This window comes from Lathyrus oleraceus, chromosome 7 (assembly GCF_024323335.1).
Source record: "Lathyrus oleraceus cultivar Zhongwan6 chromosome 7, CAAS_Psat_ZW6_1.0, whole genome shotgun sequence".
Taxonomy (NCBI): domain Eukaryota; kingdom Viridiplantae; phylum Streptophyta; class Magnoliopsida; order Fabales; family Fabaceae; genus Lathyrus; species Lathyrus oleraceus.
In genome coordinates this window covers 167,144,569-167,165,693 of record NC_066585.1, presented here as the reverse complement: position 1 = coordinate 167,165,693, position 21,125 = coordinate 167,144,569, and the positions used below count along the sequence as shown (strand labels likewise).

The 21,125-nt window shown below is 34.9% G+C and overlaps 1 protein-coding gene across 1 annotated transcript; it reads left to right on the top strand.

Annotated features, from left to right (window-relative positions):
• The first annotated feature begins 11,271 nt into the window (after positions 1–11,271).
• On the top strand, positions 11,272–14,403 carry LOC127100763 (WAT1-related protein At1g25270). The gene is made up of 6 exons (XM_051038033.1): positions 11,272–11,524; positions 11,631–11,693; positions 13,073–13,189; positions 13,287–13,692; positions 13,783–13,934; positions 14,031–14,403. Exons 1-6 carry the CDS (start codon positions 11,331–11,333, stop codon positions 14,218–14,220), a joined length of 1,122 nt encoding a protein of 373 aa, XP_050893990.1. The 5' UTR covers positions 11,272–11,330; the 3' UTR covers positions 14,221–14,403.
• The last annotated feature ends 6,722 nt before the right edge of the window (positions 14,404–21,125 follow it).

Here is a 21,125-nt window from a genome sequence, read left to right as displayed (position 1 = left end):
TTGCTATCTCAGATATAACAGTCCTCGTGGGAGGAGTTGCAGGAGTTGGCGAAGCTTGGCTCTGGGCAGCCAGAACTGACTCCATCATGGCAGTCAGCCTAGCAATCTCTTCCTTCAGATCCCTATTCTCTTGCTCTATGTGCTCCATTATCTTCGGATGATTGGCTATGGTATTGTACCGGTGCGTCAGCTTGTCTTCAAAATAAATGAAGAGCAAAGAGTTAGACCACTGATCAAGAGCTCGGAACAAAACTTGCTTATGCATATGATGCATGCAATGTTATATGATTTGTTTTTTATTTGAGGAACTTCATAGAGATCTATGTGCAAATATTTGAAAATATTAATCTTTTTTTAAGACATATATGGAATACTCATAACAATAATATTTGGAATTTTTTTACACCAATGAAGTAGTACAGTTTCGGTAACCAAATACAATACAAGAGAAAAGGAGAATAAACATCCTATGAAGCCCTAGAAACAATCGTCCAGAGCCCTCGAGACCGGAAGATAAGCTGCACGAAGCCTCTTCACCTCTCTCTCATAAGCTGCTTCCATATCGACCTTCTCCTTGGCGAGCCGATCATACTTCCTCTTCCAAAACCTAGATGAGTGAGGAAAAAGATAAGTAACCACATCATCAGGCTCATCAATAACCTGATGCTCTAGAAATTCTATCACTGCATCCTTATCTTTGAGCTGCTGAAGAAGTTCCTCACGTTCACGAACCCATGCACGCGACCGGTCTTCATCTCTCAACTCCTATACTCCTTGGTTAAGGAGGGTTGAAGGCCCAACCATAACGATAGGGGTAGGTCTCGGATAATCGTATGGCATGCAGTACTCAAGAGCTCTCTTCCTCACCCAAGCGGTGTAGGATTCTAAAGCAATACAATTCTTCGGCCCAAGCTCCTTCCTTCCTTTCCTATGAACTTTGCGCTAGGCGCGGACCATCCTATCCTTCAAGTTCTGGGGATCTTTACCCTCTTAAAATAACAAGCCTTCCAACAAAATGTTGTTATGTTTATCCTTTAAGGGGAACCCAAGCTGACGGGCGAGCCAAAACAGGGTTGTAGTTAATTCAACCACACTTACCAAGAAGAGGCACATTGGAGAATTCACCAGAAGAGTCAATATTTTGAACGCCATCATAAATACGGTTATACCAAAAGATATCATCATTAGTGAGAGACATAAGTCTCGCAGACCACCGTAGACATCCCTTGTTCTCCTTGAAGGCAAGTGTGTGAGGCAAGTGCGAGATAAACCACTTGTACAACAGAGGCAAACAACATATAGTGGATCCACCATGCTTTGCATTCCTCATATGCAAAGAGAAATAAGTGTCACCCAACAGAGTCAGAACGAGATTAAGAGAAGAGAAAATCCTAATAGCGTTCACATCCACAAAATTGTCGATCTTGGGGAATAACACTAGCCCATAGATGAGAAGTACAAATATGGCTTCAAAGGCGTCCTCACTCATGGCCTTCCCAAACAAAGTAGCTTGAGCAATGACAAAATTAGATGGGAGACCTTGAATTCCACCTTTGGTAGTCATATAAGCAATAACATCAGATACATCTATGTGAAGCATGTCAGCAATCTCTTGGGAAGACGGAACCCTCTCCAAACCACTGAACGACAACTGATCAAGAATAGGTATACCCACATGATAGGCATACTCCTCAAGTGTAGGCAAAAGCTGGAAATCCGGAAAAGTGAAGCAACGATACAGAGGATCGTAGAATTGCACCAATACACTCATCAGTCCCTCATCCATCTTTGTAGAAAGAATAGACAGAAGCTTCCCAAGACGAGCTTTGAACTCCAAAGGCTCTAATACATAAGATGTCAAACTCCTTAACTCTTTTAAGTCGGGTTGTCTGAAACTGTACTTCTTCGTATTCCTTCTTTGCTTATCCATGTCTGAAAATTTGCAAATATACCTCTTAAGTTCCTTGAAAACCCTTATTGTTGATGATATGGATGCAAATGAATGCATGAATGCATGGATGCAACAATCACACTCAAGGATCAAGCAAGTCACACCACACAAAGGTCAAGAGATGGTTCAAGTCATCGTCAATATCAATCATCCATTTTGGTGGATTATGGTTTACACCTTATCAACACCCAAGTTCCATTGATATTGAGGATATATGAGAACGGATCAACCACGAATCACGTGTTTATTGTAAGTCACGAGCATGGAGTCTAGGTTAAGAACCACCCAATGGGAGTGTACTATGGTTAAACCTGAGAATCATGTTCTAAAAAGGTCCCCATAGTCAGCATCCCATCTTTCGGATATTATCGGATAAAACGACTACTCGTATTCCAAAAATATTCTCAAGAGAGACTCTTATGAGTATAGTATCGCATAACAATCGTATCAAATCTTACACTTGAACGACCTTCGCACTACGTCCTAAAATAGGCCAAGATGGGCTAGGTATCTAAGGTCCTTGGCTTCTAAGGTTTATATTGGAAAGAGTAATGCCTAACCACGACTACTCGTGTGACATTATTGATCCCAATATGACCTCCACCAAGTGAATGGCCTTGCAAGTCAACTTGCTAAGGAATAACTCCACACAAGTCAACAAGACTATGCCATTCTTCTATCATAAGTGCACTCGAGTTCGGGTATAGAACTCATCTCACAAGAAACCACCAAGCATATAAGCAATTGATATATCAAGCAATTCATACATTATAAACAATACAGTCATCCCAATTTTTCCCAAAAATATGTCACAAAATAAATATAAACATACAACACACATAAGCAAAAAGTAGGCTAAACCCACTAGAAAAGAGATTGAGTCCATCCCCAGCAGAGTTGCCACTTTTCTGTAGCGGGGTTTTCGTTACCTTATGGTTTATTGACTAAACCAAAAGTAAACATACAATTCGAGTCGCCACCGCACTTTTATTTGTCCAAAGGAAAGGCTATAGCGAACAAAAGCCAAGTAAGAAGTTTTATCAAATCAAAAACTAATAAAAATGTCAGAGATCTAGGTAAGGGGGTTGGTTATGAAATGGGAAGGTTTTACGCACCCAAAACATCCTTAGTACTCTAAGGGAACCTCTTTTTGCAAATATGTGTTGTAGGTTGGTAATTGTGACAATATGTGCAAAAGATTGAGGAGATGAGAAGAGAACAGATTATATTTACAAATTTGGTTGTTTGAATGGCCTATGTACCATCACAAAGGTAGGATCAAAACCTCGTAGTTCGGGGTAAAAATATCAAAGATTGGTGAATTGATTTGATCAAAAGCCTTAAGGTCTTTTGTTATCAAAGGGAGAAAACTCAACCTAAACCAACAATCCACCATGTGAGGAAGGCTTCAACATACTAGTGAGGGGTTAACCCGATAATAAGTATGGAAGACTTATAATCTAATCACTAAGGATAAGGTGAGGTTTACATCAACCACTATGATAACTCAAACCTATAACTAATGTTTATGAAAAGGTTTTAACAAAGATGGCCATTGGAACCACAAAAATAACTTGAAATGAGTTATATTTACAAATTAGATTTATTTACAAAAATGAAGTCAAAGTTGGATTAAGATTTATTCACAATGAGTATTAATGAAAAGATTTTGAAAAGTCAAAGGCATAAGGCCTAGGTTTCTAGTTTGAAAACAATGTCAAAGGTTGCACAAAAAGAGTTTGGCTTGGGTTAGAGTGAGGAGAAGAAGAGAAGGACTAGTCCTAAAGCAATCAAAGATAAGAGAGAAGATAAAACCCTTGGAGTTCCCTTTCTTGAAATCATAGAGATGATTCATGATGCTCCTTTCCTTTGGACTTAGCACACAAACAAGTAATCACACAATATTTGGATTCAAACTCCTAGGATCTCCATTTGGCTTGTCTCTCTTAACTTGGATACTCATGACAATGGTCCTTCTTACTATCTCAAGATGGAATCCCTATCACACAAGAACAAACATCAAAAAGTTCACAACACAATAAGAGGAATGGACAAAGAATAAGTTTGGGAAAGGAAGTCCTTTGAAGTCAACTTTGAGATTTAACATTCTAAAGGCATGAGGCCTAGTTGCTCTTCAACAAATTTTAGCATTCTAAAGGCATGAGGCCTAGTTGCTCTTGAACTCCTTTAAGCATAGGTGAGTCCGAACTCTAAGTCTTTTCTCCTTTTTGCTTTGGGTTCACACAAACAAAAGACAAAACAACCACAAGACAATAATATATTTATATACAATAATGAGCTCAAGTGAGCAAAAGGAAAATGGCATAAACATAAAATATGTGCTCAAATGAGCAAAGTAAAAAGCAATACGAATAAATGAGCAAGAAGTAAATTATATTAAAGTAAATTGCAAGAAATTAAATGCTCAAATTAAAGTTAGTAGTTAGTATGGTTATGTTAGTTTGTCATAAGGCAATTTAGTGCTATGTTAAGCAATCGTAAGTGGACTAATGTAGTAGTCACACCTATCTGAGGCCGGTCAATAAAAATATAGGCAAATAAACACAAGTTAGAGATCATGACTAGTAAGCCAAGCTCCTAAAACTTGTCATGCCAAAAGAAAAGAAAAAGGCCTTGTATGGACTTTAGGTTTTTTGCTTGACCAAGAAGCAACCTATTTTGGACACAAAGCAACTTACTTGATCTTGGATCAAGTTGAGTTTGATTTGGATCAAAGAAGGTTAAACCTCCCATTTGTCAAGACCAACCATAAGACATTAACTCATTGGCCAAAAATAAAAAGAAATGGGATGAAGATGAAATGAATGGAAAGAGAATTCAAGTGTCAAACACAATTGGTCATAAGTGAACAAAGTCATCATCAACCAATGCCAAATAGAAGATAAATGAATATTACAAGTCAACAAGTCAAACATATTTTTTGGTATTTTTTGAATTAAAAATAAATGCAAAAATAAAATGGACAAAATATGGTCAAACCTCAAATTTAATTCAAATCAACTTCAACAAGTCCAATTAAATTCTCATAGGTCTAACATGGTCAAACAAGCTTTGACAAAAAATTTCAATAATTTTTGAAATCAGAAACTATTTTAAAACAATTAAAAACAATAAAAATAACACAATATGAATTAAAATCTCAAATAAATCTCAAATCAATTAAGAAATTAATGAGACTATTTTTCATTGACTTATCATGATCCATAGGTGTTAAGAAAATATTTTTGAATTTTTCAAATATCAAAAACTAATTAAAAATGAATTAAAACTATTAAAAACCAAATAATTCACAAAAAATATTAAATGAAGTCACAAAAATAATTAAAAACCAAAATATGAAACTAGATTTTTCAAGAATTTTTTTGGCATTGGTCTCATATTTTTGTGACTTCAAATAAAATATTTATGAATTTTTGAAAATAAAAGGAAATAAATGGAATTAACAGAAAAATAAGAAAATAGCTAAAATGCGCAGCCACTTGATCATTTCATTAATTGACGTGGCAATAATCACACGATTCAGAGGCGCGGTCACACGAAAGACCAAAGTCAAGCGCGCTACATTTGGATTTAAAATAAGTCAGCATAGGCAATGGCTAAGATTAGAACATTTCAATGTGATCCAAGGGCTCTGAGGCTCCCACGTGGGGATGGTGGTGGAAACTACCATCTTCTTTGGCGATCTAACCAGATCCGGCCACCACGCGCAGGGAAATGAAGTTTAATAAAAATGAAAACTGAGGATATCAAAATGAAGCTGAGGTGATGTACATCACCCCTGTAACCATGGATCCTCCTCAAAGTTCCTATTTAAAGAGAAACATGAACTTGAAGATCATGGTGCATGAACTGAAATGGCACGATTCGCAAAATTAAGACCACCACTGGCCTACCTCATGCATGAGGACTTCAGAAAATAGCACAAACCAAAGCAATTCACATTATATAGCAAGATCTAGATCAAGAAAGTTTGATGATATACCTCTGAAATGGAGCTTCAAACAACACGAGTTGTCCAAGCTCTTGATCCAATTTTGATCTGGAAGTGTGATAGTGATGCAAGGTTAAGGAATTGAGTTGTAAATATCAACTAATGATGTTGAAATTCAAGCTTGAAAATGAAATGGAAAACTGAAAATTCCTTTAGTGAGAGTTTGGTTTTCAATTCAGCAGCACTTCAGATCTCCACTTGGTTACCATTTGAATGAGAATGAGCTTCTATTTATAGTTGGAATGGATGCAAGGCAATGCTTTCCCTCGTGTGCATGAAATTTGGATCCTCCTTGCATGGGCCTATACAGGCACATGTGAGGCCCAAGAATGAATGCAAATCCATGTTGAACTCATATGGAAGTGAATTGGACGTGCAATTGGCTTGGTATTTGCTTGCACATGAAGTTATAATGTGAATTGCAAAAATGAACATAAACATTAAGCTCTTCGAAACGCACTCATGGAAAGTCCAAACAATTAATGTGAGTAATGGTTGGAAAGCCCTTGAAATAAGGAACAAAAGTCATGTTGGGAAAAAATTCATTTGGAGTTTGGAGATTTATGAAAACTGGATGTGAAGTTTTGGGTACCAAACATGTCTAAGTCCCCTTTGATTTTTTTAACCAAAAACAAGCATCTTCAAGCCCTTCTGTTTCAATGGTTCATGATTCAAATGAAAACACCTCCGACATCAAAGTTGTAGACCTTTTCAATATGATCAATTTAGACTCAAATTTTGCATCATTTGGATTTTTCATGAGAAAGTTATGGGCACTTGAAGTTGGACATTTTTCAAATTCAATGACTTAGGTCCAAAGTGGCCTATAATGTTTTGTATTATCACAGTGTTTATTTTAGGATTATGAAATTTTGTCCAACATAACATTTTAAGTAGACATCTTAATATTTCCAATTCATTTTGTCTCACCTCAAAATCATAAAAAATAAGGAAGTTAGGTTCTTGGGAAGTTGACCCAAAATTAGGGTTTCAGTCAAAATGACCTATAATGTTTTGAAATGAATGATGACTTTCCAAGTTTAAAATGGATTTTTTATGAACATGAAAGTTGTTCATATGGTTCTTAAGAACATGTGTTCTCTTGGGGTTATCTTCATTTGACAAACACATCAAAAGTTGTATCTCAGTGATCTTCAGTTTAGTCAGATGACTTGACTGGTCAACTTCTCAAGGCTAAACTTCAAATCTTGATGAATGAATGATTGAGGGGCCTCACATAGGCTCATATATGCATAAAATAATACATTAAAGAACTTCCTTTGATTAAATTTGATCATAGGTTGAGGTTGCTTCATGAGCAAGGCATAGTCAAAGCACAGTTGAATTAGAGTTTCCTTGGGAAACAATCCTCAAGCCCTTTGGGTTATCTTGATCAAATTGGCAAATTGAGATACTTGGGAGACATATATGATGATTAGTAACTTTGTGGACCATTGTCATGCTTTTTCTCATCTTCATCTAGCCACTTCATTGAGCTTAGGAGCCTTCTAGGACCATTGTGAGCACATGATCACTTGAGCTTCAAAACAAAAAGAGTTAGTGACATATTTTTATTCTTTTGGTTAGTAATCAAAAATAAGAAAAGCAATAATATACAATACAAGCATGCTTGGTGGTCTCAAAACACTCACACAAGTCCCAACCCTAGGGTTAAGTAGCCAAACATGCCATGATCCTTGAGGCAATGTAAATGAGCAACGATATGATGCCACCGGGGATCTTAGGGTCAACATTAGGGTCTTACACATGCTGCATACTTATTCAACCTATTCAACACTTACTCATCTATAGGGCATCAAGTCACAACATCTCATCATCAGCAACACTAACAATCAATCTCTGCAACACTCCATCTTTACCACACTCAACCTCTGCAACACTCAACCTCTACAGCATTATGTCTCTATTGACTATGGGTAATGAACACCGAGGAACAATCGACAATATCTTGACATTTGTACGTTATGACTCTCGTTTTAGTTATTTCGTATTTATTTTGTACTTATTTCGTATTTATTTTGTATTTATTTTATATTACTTCTTCTTATTTTATTTCTTAAATATGTTTTATTAAGACCCAAAACGATTTCGATGTCGTGTACATGAATATGTACCCCACAATACTTTGATAAAACCAAATATTAGAGGATGTGATTTTGGAAATCTCCTCAACATAGTCTCGTACTCGGTTGACTACAAATTTATTCTTGCTTTATTGGAGAGTGTAACGTCACACTTGAGGATGTTTACATGTTGTTAGGCATACGTATCGATGGTAAGGCCGTGAATGGTAGAGTTAACTAGGATAACTCTATCTGCAATGAATTATTGGGTGCCCCTTTGTGTGACGACCAAGCTGAGGGAGAGACATCTGATCAAGCTAGGGGGTAAGGTATAAATTTAAAATATCTCAAAAAATATAATGCGAGTATAATATTGATCGAAGAATCAACTGAGTACGAAAAAATAATTAAAGCTCGATGTTATATTATGATTTTATTTGGTAATTTTTTATTTCCAGAAAGTACTGGTAATACGGTAAATATTATGTATTTACCGTTGTTACGCAACATTAATAAGGTAAGCACATATAATTGGGGTTCAACTATTTTGGTCCATCTATATAGTGCGATGTGTAAAAATTCCAAAAAAAATACTTCTACTTTTCATTCATGACCGTATTTGCTACAAGCATGAGGTTGATCAAGAATGTCGTCACTTGCCCCGGTAAACGAGAACTCATTCATTTTCCCGTTTGCAACAAAGTAAGTTTAACATTTTACCATTTAATTAATTAGACTTTATATTACAATTAACTATAAACAATATTTTTCAATTGTTCATGATCTAGGTGGTCAGTTAGAGGGATGAACTACAATAGGTGTCTGAAACATGCTATAGTAGTCTATCGTAATCTATTGGACCACATTGGACCAGACGATGTAATACTCCTACACAACTCTATTTTAATTTAAAAATACTCACAAATTATTTATCATCTAATCATGTCGTATTGTTGTACAGTTTATCTAGGTCTTGATCATCAGGTTAACCATGATGATGTTGCAGTTTGGACAACAAAGACACCAATTATTCGATTCACTACTGTGGAGATGCACCCAAGTGACCAGGTAAAACTGCAGTTCGGCATGCAACAACAAATTCCAGAACCTCCGACGTGTTTGGGAGATTGGCATCAAAAAAGAGTCGATGCCCAATGAGATTATTCCGACTGGAGAGACTTCGCAAAAGAGATGTGTCGTCATTGGAGGAATCGAAGACAACACATCTTAAACGAACCAGTCATACATGGTGCTAGACCAACTCAACAATATATGACATGGTTTAGGTCGGTTACAATGCAACAATTTGTGTCTGAGCCAAGGTATTTGATTGATCCACGCCAACTAGCTTCGTGATCATACGCCTAACAACAAGTCTCCGTCCAACACCAATGTCAAACCACTCAAACCCAACAACCAACCTCACACCATCACCCTACCACATACACCCAGCAACCAAACGCCCAACTTCGCAACCCATTCATGCCAAACACCCAACCTCGCAATTCATTCATGCCACCCATCCAACCTCAAAACCAAGAATCAAACCCTACCCACTAACAACCATACGCATCCACCATAGCAGTCTATAGCCCAAATGATTCATACGGTTCACTTTATCGTAGCCCCCCACCAATGACCACCCAAACATCCCATCCTCAAAACACCCAACAATTGTTTAACTATAGTACACCCCAGGAATCATTGCTTTGTTTCCAAAACAATTCAACCTCCAAATTCGGGCAACTATACCGTCCATAATTCACCCAACCACATCAACCCAACTACGATAACATGGGCACCAAATTCGATTATGGAAGTGTTGTTGGCCAGAGCCCCCCGACTATTGGGAACAAATGATGACACATTTATCAAATACCGTCGGAACATCAACCGGGCCTTCACATCAGCCATCATTGGATCAGGTCAGCACACAAATACCCGAAACACCTTAGAAAAATCATGGGAGACCTCGAAGACAGACTAACGCACCTGAATATGGAACAGGGGAACGTTTCGATCGGGACTGTCATTGAATTTTTGTCAATTCCATGTATCTTTTATTATATCATGAATATATTTTTTTAATAATATTTTATTTAATTATTTATTAAATAAACCAATATAAATAAATAAAATCTTGAGGTGTATGCGTTACATGAATTCGCGCATACACCAAGGCACATGCATATGCGCCATGGTTGCTGGCGCCTCCATGCATTGCTTTGAAAGCATGCGCCAGCACCAGTAACGTCTCCTCTTCCTTTTAAATGGATGCGCCAGTTCATTTGGCGCATCTGTTTGAAAATGTGATTATTACGGTAATATATTGAAATATTGGTTATTTTAGAAATTAATTTAAAAAATGTGATTATTTAAAAAAAATCGCAGAAAGAACAAAGTGTGTAATATTGAAAAGTAATGAGAAAGAATAAATTATATAATAAAATCCGATCTCAAATGATGAGAAAGAAGATGATATGAATATTTAACATACTTTTTAATACAAAAATGAACATAAAATATGGTGTAGTGTAATTTTGTAGTGTCAAAATAACATATCTGATATATATTCCTACTTTGTTATTAGAAAAATACATAATATTAAAGGTATTTCAGTAAAATTAATCTTTTCTTTGTCTTTCATTCAAATAGTTTTTTTAATTTATGTGAATTATTCAACTATATTACTTTTTCTAGACAGAAGGAAAAATGTTTATTTCTTTTTTAAATGTAAACAAAAAACCCAGTGTATTTAGATTATATTTAACCTAAATACATAAACTTTTGTACATTTTATTCTAAAATAGTGTTATCAAATACTTCTAGAATAAAAAATGCAAGTTATTAAAAATACTTTCTCAAATTTTATTTATAAAAAATTTACATTTTAAATTTATTAAATAGACAGCATATCTAATTTATATAAACTCTCAATACATTAGTTATTAAAAAATACATTAGTTATTCAATGTATTTCAAAAATATTTTTTTTAAAATAAAACAAGAGTGAATAGTATATTTATTAATTTGAGAAGTATTTGACTTATATTGTTAGGCTAACATATTTTATTTTAAAGTCAAGAGGGAGTAGTCAACTTGCATTGAAAAATGTGTTTTTTTATTGCTATATTAATTGTTTACATAGATATAATACAAATAATCTATTAATACTTGGCTAACTTTTGAATCATATTCCATCACATTCTTTGTTGTATCACATTCTTTGTTGTGTAAAAAAACATATTCTGTGTTTCCTTGTTACAAATAACTATTTATTATTATGAAGAATACATGGAAAATCTTGGGAGAGTTGAAACCAGTAGTGCTGATGGTTTTGGTGCAAATTGCATATGCTGCTGCGAGTGTGTGTTACAAAATTGCTATAAATGATGGAATGAGTATTAGGGTAGTCACTTCCTATCGTCTCATTTTTGGAGCTGCCTTCTCTTTGCCTCTTGCTCTTGTTTTCGAGAGGTTTATTCATATTCCCTTTCACTCCTTTTTGTTTAGTTTATATTTCTATGCTTGACGAATGACTAGAATTTGTTTGTGTGTGTGTTGTGATTGAATTTTAAAACAGAAAGAATAGACCAAAACTGACATGGAGGGTGCTTTCTATGTCATTTTGTTGCGGCTTATTCGGGTATGATTGCTTTTTATTCATAATCCCATTCAATTTTTAAAACTCTTATGAGTCTGTATGCATAACTTTGATCAATTTTTATCTATTGATTAATTTCTTTCTCCACAATAGCTTTAAACTTATTTGAAGGCAATAAGGACTTTTCAATTCTGTTTCAAGAAATATACTCAAATTTTTTAAGAAAAATTATCGATGAAAAGAAGAAAATAATTGTATTTTTCTAATAAGTTTGGTTTGATTGGCTCGGACACGGAAACATGTACAAGTTCGAGTGACTTTTAGGCTCTAGACTTTTGACTATTTCGAAAAATTTGTTCTAAATTATTTTTTGAGTAAGTATCTTTCGCACAATTGATTTGGATAGTTGATTGATGGTAAAACTCTCGGCGGATATTATTTTTACATCAAACTCAAGTCTCCAACGTTCAAGTACCAATATCAAAGATCTCAAAGCCATTGTGCATCATTGTATCATCTATTTTGCTGCCACATCATTTTGCGCATTCAACGAGAACAACATATTCCTCAACATTTGTACCTTTGTGATTAGATTATTTTCTTTTATCTTTGATGGAGAGACTTAAATCTTTCATGGTGGGAATATCATAAATCTTTTTTTAAAATTTGTCCTAAATGAGACATTTTTATTTACTGATTCATTAATTTATTTAAACCTACTCTTTTTTTTCCGCACATATAGTTGTTTTCACTAGTGTCAAGGTGCCATGAATTTTCTTGACTTCCTACATTATTTCCACATGCTAGCAACAATGTTTCAAATGTCTCATCCTTTCCTTCCACATTGTTGATCTTTCCCTAACCTTTATTCTTGAAATATCTAGATATTAGGAAGTGAAATGACCGAACTTCTAATAACTCTAGCATTGACTTTGAGACTTATGATTCTTTGTGTTTATGTATCCTCTTTCACATTCTCTTGTTGAGGTTCCTCATCTCTAATAACTGTCGCTTGTCAAATCTAACCCTCGTACATAGTTGCCACTTCCAAAATATCCTCGTTCGCGGTCTCTTTCTCGACCTCTAACTCGTCTTTGTTGACATCTCTCATTTCTTTGACTTTCTTCATTTTCTTTTAGTTGCATCTTGAATATTATTCCAGTGAGCTCTTTCTTCTTCTTATGTTTCTCCTCATATGCTAGCAATGAATCTTGAAGTTGCTTTATTTTCATATAGTCTATAAAACAAAAATATACTCAAACTTAGGGTTAGTCTAATGGATCAATTCATGTTTATAATCACGGAGCAAAAACTTTCTAAACAGTTTTTGAATTTAAGGTCAAAGTTTTTGTTTATTCATTTTCTGATGTTATGAATCTCTTTGCTTGAGTTTATGTTTTCTAAAATAATAATATAAACAGAGGGACTTTATTCCAAAACCTTTTTTTCACTGCATTGGCTTTGGTATCAGCAACATTTGCTTCTGCTGTTTACAATCTCATTCCTCTCGTCACTTTCATCCTTGCCATCTTGTGCCGGTAAGTACTCACCACCACCACACTTATTCTTCTTTTTTTAGAGTTTTCTTCTTCTGCCTACTAAAAAATATTATTTTGTGTTCCAACTATTTTTAAGCTTAGAAATGTTAAACATGGGAACCATAGCAGGGAAGATGAAGATATTGGGAACAATAACAGGAGTTGTTGGGTCAATGATTCTGATATTTTTCAAAGGAGAAGAAATCAACATTTGGAATGTCCACATCAATCTTTTGCATAACAGCAACACAGGAGCAACTAATTATGACAGCACCAAAAACGTTGTCGGTGTTTTATGTGGTTTCGGAAGCTGTTTTAGTCTTTCATTATGGCTCATTATTCAGGCTAAGATGAGTAAAGAGTATCCAAGTTATTACTCAAGCACAGCGCTGATGACGCTAATGGGAGCGATACAAGCCACACTCTTTGCCCTTTGTGTTGAGAAAGATTGGAGTCAATGGAAATTGGGTTGGAGTTTCAGACTTCTAACTGCAGCTTATTCGGTACTTTTAACCTATAAACTTACGAATTCAGATTTCTTACCATGAGAAAATCACGCATTCACGCATTCGATATATCATCTGTTATTGCAGGGAATTGTGACATCTGGATTAGTGTTTATTGTGACAGCATGGTGTGTAAAGAAGAAAGGTCCAGTTTATGCATCTGCATTCAATCCTCTTAACCTTTTGGTTATCGCTATTGCTGCTTCCTTGTTGTTAGATGAAACTCTCTATGTAGGAAGGTATGCATATGAAAAAACTGTATATACTCTTTTGGAAAAATATAATATATGATAATGATTTTACTAATTAAGTCCTGGTTTTGTGAAACATGTTAGTGTAATTGGAGGTGTGCTAATTGTTGGTGGCTTGTACATGGTGTTATGGGGTAAGAGCAAAGAAACAAACATCATTGCACCAGAATTTGAAGGGTCAACTGAGGTTGTTGTTATGTCGTCGACGACAACTGATCATGATTTGGTCACTCCAGCAACAGTAGCCGCACCAAACACTAGAATTGCTACATAGGTTTGGAATTCACTTTAATTTTTGTTTCATAGGTTAAAATTTTGGAATAAGTTTTGTTACATAGGTGTTCAATAAATCTTCATTATTTTTTAGATGCTTTTACTCTACTCTCAAGTTCTCCTTTTAAGCAACATATGTAGAAAATTACTTGCATAATGATTATGAAATGAGAGTGTTTGCTTATAATAATTACAAAGTAGTACCCTAAAAAAAGTGTTTAGCTAGGGATTAAATCTCTCACTAGTGTAAAAAAAACTTTTCATAAAATCAAAAATTTGTGAGGGGATAAATTCCCAAGTTAAAAGATCATCACAAATTATTATCGAAGGACCTGTCACATCGTTATTTTTATTTGGGATTAAACCTCTAGCAAAACTGATCTCTAAATTTTCTATTGCTAAAGGCGGACGTAGGCGCAGCCTAAAATGACAGAGTATATCAATATTTTACCAAGGGCTTAGCCCCCCTAGAGAAGAATATAAATTTTGGTATTTGTGAGGAGTTAAGTACCTTGCAAATTGGTTGATTATTTTTAAAATAAAATACATTTTGGTATTTGTGAGAGATTTAACTCTCGACTAATATTTGCAATATTGTATAAGAATATATTATAATTATATTATTATAAACATAATAATATAATTATAATAAAATATTATCAATAAAATAAATAAATAAATATTTTAAAATTTATAAAATAAATTTTAAATAAAGTTATAAAATTAAATCATTCATTTTTAAAGTTGAAATAAAAATAAATAATCTCCATATGCACGAAAGTTAAATATAAAAATACATATTAAAAGTTTCATATTCAAACATTTTAATTATCTTCTTCTTCCTCCCCCGTTGGAGAATGAATTAGGTGCAAACGAGGACGATGCTTTGAACCCTTTAAATACTTTTGCAAAATTTTATTTATCTATTTCTTTTAAATTTTGCTTAGTATGCATTATCATATGTTGTTAATCACTTTCTAGAAATTTATGATATTAGGGTTTTATCGCGTATAGAGTTGTATGTTGTTAGGTTTATTACTCGTAGTGTTTTAATGTTAAAGCTTAATTTTGTGTTAGATATTGTCTGCTAAACATTATTTCAACTTATTATATTTATATAAACATGTAATATTATACTTTCATTCATTATAATAAAATTTCATTCAAAATATCTCGTTGTGAATTGAATTCAATTAATTTGCATGTTGTATGTTAGTCGTTTAATCGTTTCGATTTTCATTATATTTTATGTTCATTAGGCAATACGTGAACCCGATCCATAGCGTATATTTCCTAAAATCTTTCACTCTCATTCATTTTGAAAATTCTGATGTTGAAAATATTTTTAAAAGAATTTTTTATTAATCAAAGATCTATTCAACCCCTTCTAGACCACTCTCCTCTCATATTCAACCCAACAATATTTTATTGTTTTATATATCAAAAATGATTCACCTATATAATATTAAGTGAAAAACAATAATTCAAGTGTTGCATCTGGTTACCACGAGGCTGTAACTGGTTACAGCTAGGCGAAATTCACTTCAGGTATTGGAAATAGAAAGTTGACTCATGGGTGTAATGGTTACGCATTCGCAGTAATCGGTTACCACTGTTTTATTTTTAGTTTTTGTAGAAGTTGTAACTGGTTACAGGTTTTGCGTAACCGGTTATAGACAGTTAGTTTTCTAGTTTTTAGTTATTTGATGTTGTTACTTGTGTCTCAGTCCAGTTGTAATAGTTTAAATATCTTGGAGGTATTGTTATCAATGTTAATGTAATTTATCAACCTCAATCTCTCCTCCTCTCTCTCTCTCTCTCTCTCTCTCTCTCTCTCTCCATATTAAAATTTCTCCATTATTCAACAATCTTGTGATTCCAAGTCCTAACATTTGGCATCAAGATCTTGGTTCTGATCCACAATCACCTAGCGTGTAACATGAATTTTATCTCCAATGAAAGAATGTCTTTAAACCTATCTATCCTTGATGCAAAGAACTATGACAGATGGTGAAAATAAATGAAGGTGTAACAGATGCATAGTGAGCAACGCATAAGGAAGAGCAGAAGAAAAATTTCAAGGCACTGTTTTGATCCATCAATGTGTGAATGATGACAAATTTGAGAAAGTTGGTGATTGCGAATAATCGAAACAAGCATGGAAAATCTTAGAGAAGGCATATGCAGGGACTGACAAGGCAAACGTGGTGAGGTTACAAACTCACAAACATAAACTTGAATTGATTCAAATGGAAGAGAAGGAAATCATCAATGATTTCACAACCATAATTACTTTATTGGTGAACCAAGGAAAAGAATGTGGAGAAACGGTCTCGGAGCAGTATGTTGTCGAAAAAATCTTGTGTTCTTTAACGTCAAGATTTGACAATGTGGTCGTAGCGATTGAGGAATTGAAGGATCTCCCGAAGATGAGAAAATATAAGTTGCAAATCTCTCTTGAGGCTCATGAGAAAAGGATAGAATGAAGGAATTGTGACAATGAAAAGGCAGAGATTGCTTTGCAAGCTTGTTTCAATGAGAAAAAAGAATAAGTCGAAAGGAAAATGACCCATGAAGAGTAAAGGGAATTTTCAGAATTTTGGTGGAAGAGAGTCCCAAAATTGCAAGAATTCGACTTGTTAAAAGGGTGAGCGAAGCTGCAAAAAAATGGTGAGCGAAGCTGCAAAAAAATGGTGGTCAATTTAACTTTAAAGGTGATAGGAAAATGATTGACAAGAGAAAGATTAAATGCTTTATTTTTCAAAGGTTCAGTCATTTTGCAAGAGAGTGCAATGCAAACAGGAAGGAACCTTAAGCGGATGAAGCCAATGTTGCAAGACAAGAGTTTGATGAAGAGAACACACTCTTGGTCATGATCACTGACGGGGAATGCAGCAGCATCAAGCTACGGGACAACAACAACATAGTTTTTGAAACGCTGCAGAAGCATGTTGTAACTGATTATGTAAAGCCGTAATTGGTTACATGCAGAAGAAAATGTAATGGTGACTATGAAAGAATCAGTTCAAAGCAACGATCAATGATTTTATCGATGATTATAATCGAAAGCTATTGACATACCTAATCAAGAGGAAGGATGAGGTATTCTAAGTTTTTAAAAATTTCAAGTCCATGATGGAGCGGCAAAGTGATCACAAGCTCAAAGTGCTCAAAATGGACAGTGGAGGAGAATACGTCTCAAATGACTTTGGGAGGTTTTGTGATGAAGAAGGGCTAGTACATGAGGTAGTTCCACCCTATACATCGTAGCAAAATGGTATTTCCGAAAGGAAGAATTGATCGATCATGAACATGATGAGAAGCATGTTAAAGGGGAAGAACTTACCAAAAGAGTTACGGGGATAAGCGATATCCACAACTGCCTATTTGTGGAATAGGTGCCCAACAAAGAAGCTTAAGAAGGTAATGTCAGAGGAAGCATGGTCGGTATTTAAACTAAATTTGAATCATTTAAGAGTTTTCAATTCCATAGAGTATCCAGATGTTCCGAGGCAACTTAGCAAGAAGTTGGATGATAAGGGAGAGTAGATGATACTTGTAGGGTATCACTCTACCGGTGGTTACAAGTTGTATGATACAACAATCAGAAGGGTTGTGATCAACCAAGTTGTCTTTTTTGACGAGATAAAGCAACTGTAGCAACCTGTAACTAGTTACCAAAAAGCTCTAACTGGTTACATCATTGAAAATTCAGTTTCTACAGAATTTGAGAGTGCAAAAATGCTCCTCGTTAAAGCCCGAATTTAAGAGAATGTGGGAGGCTCAACAAGGAAAAGAGGTTTTCCTCAAAGACTCCAAGATCGTGACTTATTCCGAGACAACGAAGTCAATGATGATGGTGATTTCGTCCATTTTACACTTATGGTCAAATCTGAACTCGTTAAAACGGAAGAGGCTTTAAGTGATCCCAAATAGATCTGTGCTATGAAGGAGAAGATGGAATCGATTGAGAAAAATAAGACTTTGGGAGTTGGTTGATCTACCGGATGAGAATAAGCTAATTGGTGTGATATGGATGTTCAAAGTGAAGGGAAATTCTAAGGGTGAAATAATCAACCATAAGACTCGATTAGTTGCAAAGGGATTATTACAAAGATAGGGCATAACCTTTAAAGAGGTATTTTCACCGGTTGCTAGGATTGAAACCATTAGACTAGATGTTGGTATTGAAAATAGCAACAATGGGTCCATCTATCAAATGCACATCAAATAAGCGTTCTTGAACATATAGCTTGAAGAAGAGGTGTATGTAGAATAATCTCATGGTTTTGTTGTGAGACGCCAATAGTTAAAGTTCTACAAGTTAAAGAAATCATTGCATGGTTTGAAACAAGCTCCAAGAGCTTGGAACAAGAGGATAAATGGTTTCCTAAAAGAGATTGGCTTTAAGAAATATGTATCCAAACATGACGTGTATGTGAAGACGAATACAAGTCACGGGGTGATAATCCTTTGTCTAAGCATAGACGACTTGTTGATTACAGGGGGGAATCAAGAATGCGTTTCTAAGTTCAAGACTCAACTTATGAAAGAATTTTAGATGACCGACCTTAGCCTCATGACATACTTCTTTTGCATTGAGTTCCACAAGTTCAAAAGGGAATTTCTCATGCACCAAAGAAGGTATGTGTTTAGGATATTGAAGAAGTTTTAAATGGAGCATTGTAATGTTGACATTACTCCGGTTGAACTGAGCCTATAATGGTTGAAGAATGAGGATGAGCAAGACGTTAATCCAACTCAGTATTGGAGACTGATTGGATCTTTGCTTTACTTGTGCAATACACGACCGAACGTGACGTTTAGTATCAGGTTGTGAGTAGATTCATGGAGAGACCGAAGGTGTATCACTTGGCTGCAATTAAGAGGATCCTAAGATACGTTAAAGGATCCGTTGACTGCAAACTTCTCTTTCCCACAACGGACACGGGCAGAAAATGAAATTTACTCTATTTTACCAATTTCAATTGGTGCAGAGATAAAAATTCTCGAAAGTCTACAGCTGGATACATCTTTATGTTCGGTGAAACACCAAAATCATGGTGTTCGAAGAAGTAACCGGTAGTATCACTCTCGTCTTGTGAGGCCAATTACATTGTCACACTACTACTGAAAACACCTATCACAACTGTTGGAAAAGGGATACCACAACGCTGCACCAACCGTTGTAAGATAAGGTGTGATTGTATGTATGATGTTTTCCACCACAATCATACGACCGTCATTATAAGTCAAGTAGCGTGCTTTCTACAACAACGGTTACTTTAAACAACCGTTATTGTATGTCTCAACCTATTACAACCGTTACTTTAAACAATAGTTATTGTATGTCTTTTAATAAAATAAAATAAAATGCAACAGTAGAACAACCAGAACAAAAACAAAAAAAACAACAATAACAACAACAACAAGAACAATAGCAATAATAACAATAACAACAATAACGACAATAACAACAACAAGAATAACAATAAGAATAAAAACAAGAACAACAATAATAACAACAATAACAACAACAACAAAAACAACAAAAAGAATAACAAGAACAACAACAACAACTAACATTGCTAAATTTAGTCCATGTTTTCCTTGTCTCATTCAAGTTGGAGAAGAGGTGATCGAGTTTTCTTCATGAAACAAATAATGTTTTAGAGCTTGGCTTAGTGGAGAAATAAAGTGTCGTAAATGGAAGAAGATGTTTGGAGGTAGAAGATGAAGTTCGTCTAAGTTGGAAGTTCGTCTAAGTTTTAGGTTTCACGCAGATCACTAATGATAGTATCTTGAGTGTTGATACACATTAAATGGATGACAAAGATTTGTGTAAGAATAGTAAAGAAACTCAATAAACACGCTTATACAACGTGGCTTAAAAATAAATAAAAACAAAATTGTACTTTCTAACATATCACAACGGTTACTTTAAACAATCGTTGTTGTATGTCTTTTAATAAATAAATAAAAACAAAACTGTAGGTGTTAGGATTCGAACTCATGACCAAACGCCACTTTTCACCACAGTTGGAAGTTCCAACCGTGATGAAAAGTGGCTTAAAAATAAATAAAAAGCAAAAGTGTAGGTGTTAGGATTTGAACGCATGATCAGGCGCCACTTTTCACAACGGTTGGTACCTATGACCGTTGTGAAATGTCTTTTAATAAATACAAAAAAAAGCGTCCAAAAAAATTATTACCACGATTAATAGGAAGACAGTTGTAAAATGGGTGTTACGAAAAGTCTATTTTGTAGTAGTGTCGCTTCGTTATGTAAGTGTCAAGTCATGTGGCTAATGAATCTATTGAAGAAGTTGTGCAGTGGTTGAGGGTGACATTGTATCGCTCTAGGTTGATAATGTTTCTGCGAAAATCTTGCTAAGAGCCCAATTACACATGTGAGGAGCAAGCATATTGAGATGAAGTTTCACTATTTAAGGGAACTTGCCAATGAAGGAAAGTTGAGATTGGAATATTGTATAACTGAAAACCAAGTAGCTGATTTTATTGATTAAATGAGCCACACTTGAAGTGTTCAAGAGGTTGAAGATGAACATGGGCATGGAAGACTTGGAACACTTGAATTAAGGTGGTGTATTAAGTGAAAAATAAACATAAATGTTGTAACCGGTTACCACGGGGCCGTAATCTGTTATAGTCGTGCGAAATTCACTTCAGGGACTGAAAATAGGAATCTGACTTAAGGGTATAACTAGTTACACATTCGCAGTAACTGGTTATCACTGTGTTGTTTTTAGTTTTTATAGCAGTTGTAACTGGTTACACGTTTTGTGTAACCGATTACAAACAATTAGTTTTCAGATTTTAAGTTATTTGATGTTGTTACTTGTGTCCCAATCCACTTTTAATAGTTTAAATATCTTGAAGGTATTG

What these genes read in the sequence shown, in the direction of transcription:
- LOC127100763 (XM_051038033.1), top strand. Translation starts at nt 11,331, where the DNA reads ATGAAGAATACATGGAAAATCTTGGGAGAGTTGAAACCAGTAGTGCTG. An exon ending in CTTGCTCTTGTTTTCGAGAG is followed by an intron (nt 11,525 to 11,630) that starts GTTTATTCATAT and finishes ATTTTAAAACAG; the next exon opens with AAAGAATAGACCAAAACTGA. An exon ending in ATCCTTGCCATCTTGTGCCG is followed by an intron (nt 13,190 to 13,286) that starts GTAAGTACTCAC and finishes ACTATTTTTAAG; the next exon opens with CTTAGAAATGTTAAACATGG.